This window comes from Myotis brandtii, unplaced genomic scaffold, assembly GCF_000412655.1.
Source record: "Myotis brandtii unplaced genomic scaffold, ASM41265v1 scaffold601, whole genome shotgun sequence".
NCBI lineage: Eukaryota > Metazoa > Chordata > Mammalia > Chiroptera > Vespertilionidae > Myotis > Myotis brandtii.
Window position 1 is genome coordinate 1502441 of NW_005370276.1, and position 4633 is coordinate 1507073.

General features: G+C 55.7%; 1 protein-coding gene across 1 annotated transcript in view; it reads right to left on the reverse strand.

The window, feature by feature from the left end:
* Positions 1-442: 442 nt before the first annotated feature.
* TSKS (testis-specific serine kinase substrate) overlaps positions 443-4633 on the reverse strand; it is a 14215-nt gene continuing 10024 nt past the window's right edge. The window contains exons 9-12 of the mRNA XM_014550440.1: positions 3562-3794; positions 2608-2743; positions 744-868; positions 443-616 (exon numbers count right to left, since the gene is read on the reverse strand). Of these exons, the coding sequence (XP_014405926.1) occupies positions 460-616; positions 744-868; positions 2608-2743; positions 3562-3794 (651 nt within the window). The 3' untranslated portion in view covers positions 443-459. The remainder of the gene's footprint in view (positions 617-743; positions 869-2607; positions 2744-3561; positions 3795-4633) is intronic.

Here is a 4633-nt window from a genome sequence, read left to right on the forward strand (position 1 = left end):
AAATCACCCTAAAAAAGGTTGGTTGAGCCCTAACCGGTTTGGCTCAGTGGATAGAGCGTCGGCCTGCAGACTCAAGGGTCCCAGGTTCGATTCCGGTCAAGGGCGTGTACCTTGGTTGCGGGTGCCTCCCCAGTAGGGGGTGTGCAGGAGGCAGCTGATCAGTGTTTCTCTCTCATCTATGTTTCTAACTCTCTATCCCTCTCCCTTCCCCTCTGTAAAAAAATCAATAAAATATATTTAAAAAAATAAAATAAAATAAAGGTTGGTTGACTGACGCAGACTGCATCATAGAACCTTTTTTTTTACCCCCTACCTTCTTTCCAAAAACCTGGACCCTCATCAGCATCTCTCTGGGATGGAGATGCCTGTGAGCTGAGGACCGCATGGTGTGCATCCAAATTACTAACCATCTTTTGGTGCCAAAAAGGAGACAGAGTTCATGCCAGCATGAGGAGCCATTTATTGTTCCGGGTTTGGGCCCCCACGTTTTGGGGGAGTCCCCCCACTACTTCCTCCTCCCATTGTCCCCGTGGACCCCTCAAGTGGCAGGTTGCTGAGTTGATCATGGAGGGAGCACATCTTCAAGTGTAGATAGTCCAGGGAGGCCACCTTCTCCCTGCAATGACAGGCAGGGGGCGGTCGGTGCTGGTGGGCCCGGGTGTCAAGGGGCTGGTGGAGGGGGTGACTCAGGCCCGACCCCCAAGACCTCACCCTCCTCCCATGCCCTCAGCCTCCTTCCTCACTCCGGCTTCATCTTGTCCGTCAGCAGCAGGTTCTTGGCCCGCAAGGCTTCGTCTTGGGCCAGGCGAAGGGTGGAGCTCAGGGCCTCTGCCCTGACGTGCTTGGCCAAGGCCTGGCGCTCCAGCTCCTGGGGAGAGGAGTGTAGGCGCCGCTGGGCTTGCCTGACTGGGCTGGGGGTGGAGGGAGCTGGATCGCGGAGGGCCAGGGGCAGGGGCCCATGGGGCCCACATTCCTCCCTCAAGGTACCCTATCATGCCTCCAGCGGACCCCAGCGTCCCACAATGCACCGGCCTTCCAAACTCCCCTGTGTGCTGATCCTGGGTCTGCCCCTCTGCCTGTCCCCAATGCACTGGCCTTCTGTGTCCCAGCAAGCACTAAACCAGCATCGGTCTTATTTTCCCCAAATGCCCACGGAGCATCATGCCTTGGATATGTGTTTGGCCCCCAGAATTAACTCCCCTGTGTGCTGACCTGGGTCTGTCCCACTGCCTGTCCCCAATGCCCTGGCCTTCTGTGTCCCAGCAAACACTAAACCAGCATCGGTCTTAGTTCCCCCAAATGCCCACAGAGCATCATGCCTTGGATATGTGTTTGGCCCCCAGAATCCCATCACGTGGTGGCCTTCTGCATCTCCTAAGATCTCCCATCTCCTTAGCTACAGACCAGCATCTGTCACAATAAGGTCCTTCGGGCTCTGGTCCCCTGTGTCCCAGCATGCACTGGGCCCCTTGGCCCATAGCTCTGCCACACCAGTGTCCCACACTGCCTCACTCGTCTGTCTCACCCGCTACAACTTCTATCGTTAGGCCAGAGCCCATAAGACATCAGTTCTCTGTGTGCGCTACATCAGGACGGAAAGTTCCATTAGCTGTTGGGCTTGAAGTCGGTGGTGGGACGGCCCAGGCAGAGCTGTGGCCCCACCTCCCAAAATGCACTAGTTTACTGCGACCTGCGTTCCCTGGCTCCTCTGTCCGACCTCAGTGACCCCGTATAATATGTGGCCTCTCTTACGACCTACAGAAAACCAGGTTTGCATCCTATGAAGCTGTAGGTGTGTCTGTCTCCTGCGTCCCACAGTGCCCCATACCCAGTGTCCCATCATGCTCTGGGCAATGTCCGCCACCAAGGTTCCCTAACAATTGACCAACGGAGCCCTAGCCGGTTTGGCTCAGTGGATAGAGTGTCTGCCTGCGGACTGAAGAGTCACCGGTTCGATTCCGGTCAAGGGCACATGCCTGGGTTGCTGCGGGCTGGGCTCAATCCCCCATAGGGGGTGTGCAGGAGGCAGACTATCAATGATTCTCTCTCATCATTGATGTTTCTATCTCTCTCTCCCTCTCCCTTCCTCTCTGAAATCAATAAAAAAATATTTTTTAAAAAATAATTGACCATGCCGAAACCGGTTTGGCTCAGTGGATAGAGCGTCGGCCTGCGGACTGAAAGGTCCCAGGTTCGATTCCGGTCAAGGGCATGTACCTGGGTTGCGGGCACATCCCCAGTAGGAGATGTGCAGGAGGCAGCTGATCAATGTTTCTCTCTCATCGATGTTTCTAACTATCTCTCTCCCTTCCTCTCTGTAAAAAATCAATAAAATATATTTAAAAAAAAAAATAATTGACCAATGGTCTCCTGTGCTGGTTTCTAAAATGTCCACAAATTGACATTCTCTTCAAAATGCCTCTAAATTCAACCTTCTAAACTGCTTGCTCCTCCCCTGACCCTAATCATTAAAGCCCAGTGTCCCCCCACCCCTGCTGCCCACAGCTCAGTCCTCCCACCCCATCGCACGCAGCAGTCCCCGCGCCCTGGGCTCCCGCCCCCTCTCTAACAGAAAAGTGGGGCGTGGTGGCCCACGGGCCCTGGTACCAGAATCTTCTTGTGCAGCCGCTGGCAGCTGGGACAGGCAGGGGCCAGGCCCCTCTGCTTCACCTCGTCCACCAGCGGGGTCAGGGCACGTTCCAGCAGCTGCTGCAGGGACTCCGTGGACAGCTGCTGCCCCTGGCTGCGGGAGGGGAGTCAGCAGGTGAAAGAGGCCCGGCACCAACTCCATTCCCAGGACGCCTACCGCCCAGCCTCCGCCCGGGCCCCTTTCCGCTGGGCACCCATGCAACCTCGCCACCCTGCACGGGGCCACCCTGCAGCGCCTGAGCTATCCTGTGGTTTCCGCAGCGTGGGAGTTCCCACAATGCCTGGGAGTCCCACTCCCCAAGGGCACCGATGGCCCTCAGTTCATCAAAAGCTCAGACTTCCCACAATGGACTGGTTTCATCTGATCCCACCTTGTATCGGAAGTCCTCCCCCTTCCTAACAGGACCCGAACATGGTGTCCCTGGGCGCTCTGATGAACCAAGGTCTCACCTCCCCACCATGCACCCCTAAACCCAGCCTCCACCAGCGGTTCTCAACCTGTGGGTCGCGACCCCTTTGGCGGTCGAACGACCTTTCACAGGGGTCGCCTAAGACCATCCTGCATATCAAATATTTACATTACGATTCATCACAGTAGCAACGAAAATAATTTTATGGTTGGGTCACCACATGAGGAACTGTATTTAAGGGCCAGAAGGTTGAGAACCACTGTCACATCCCAATCTTCCCAGAATGCACTAGAAGTCTAGGTTGCTTGACTATATCAGGACTTTCTGGTGTTCCACAGGATACTGACTCCACGTGGGGAATGTGGCTCCCATAATGCACCAGGACTGCTGGTCCTACAGTACATGCCTGGGGTGCCCTCCCTCCCACTCCCGCCAACGCCCAGCTCCTTGCATGCTTTGTCTGTAAGAAATGCACGCCGGGAGCCAGGCCTGGGCCCCTTACCTGGTACAGCGGGTGCAGGAGCCTTGGGGGGCCCGCTCCAGGCTCATGGAGAGGTCGGAACTTCTGCGGGAGCTCTGAAACTGCCGCCCCAGCTCCTCCAGAATCGGCTTCACAGGGCCCAGGCCCTCCAGATCGCTCCTCAGCGAAGCCACGGACACGGCTGACCGCTCCACCCTGAAGCGGAACAATAGCCAGGGCTTCGAGGGCGCCCCTCCGAGCGAGGCTGTGCAAGTCTAATACCCCGCCCTGCCTGCCCCTCTCTGCTCTGATTGGCCCCTCCTTTTATGTTTATTTTTAAAAATTAAAAATTTTATTTTGTTAATCCTCACCCGAGGATATTTTTTTCATTGCTTTTTAGACAGAATAGAAGGGAGGTAGGGAATGGGTGAGAGAGAGAGAAAGAGAGAGAGAGAGAGAGAGAGAGAGAGAGAAACATTGGTTGCCTCCCACATGCACCCCCACGGGGGCCAGGGATCAAACCTGCAACCCAGGTACATGCCCTTGACAGGGAATCCGACCTGAGACCATTTGGTGCTCAGGCTGAGGCTCTAACCATTGGACCACTGACCCGAGCTCCTTTTATGTTTTTATTTTTTTTGTAGGCTTTTTTAAAATATATTTTTATTTATTTCAGAGAGGAAGGGAAAGCGAGAGAAACATCAATGATGAGAGAGAATCATTGATCAGCTGCCTCCTGCACACCCCTCACTGGGGATGGAGCCTGCAACCCGGCATGAGCCCTTGACCAGAGTCAAACCTGGGACCCCCAGTCCGCAGGCCAACGCTCTATCCACTGAGCCAAACCAGCCGGGGCCTTTTATGTTTTTAGGGCGGAAAGACCCCTCCTTGTTCTCCAATGGGCTCTCACCACGCCTACTTGGCTCCTCCCTTTGTCCTTTTAAGGTGTGGGAAACCGTCTCTAATTGGCCCCGCCCCTCAGGCCTTATTAGGGATGGCCAGCCTCTTCCTATAGGAGCTTCCTCGTGTCAGTATCTGGTCGGGCCCTCTTGGTCCCAGCTGATTGGTCCGCCGCCTTCCCTCGAGGCCCCGCCCCCCCGGGCCCCGCCCCGCG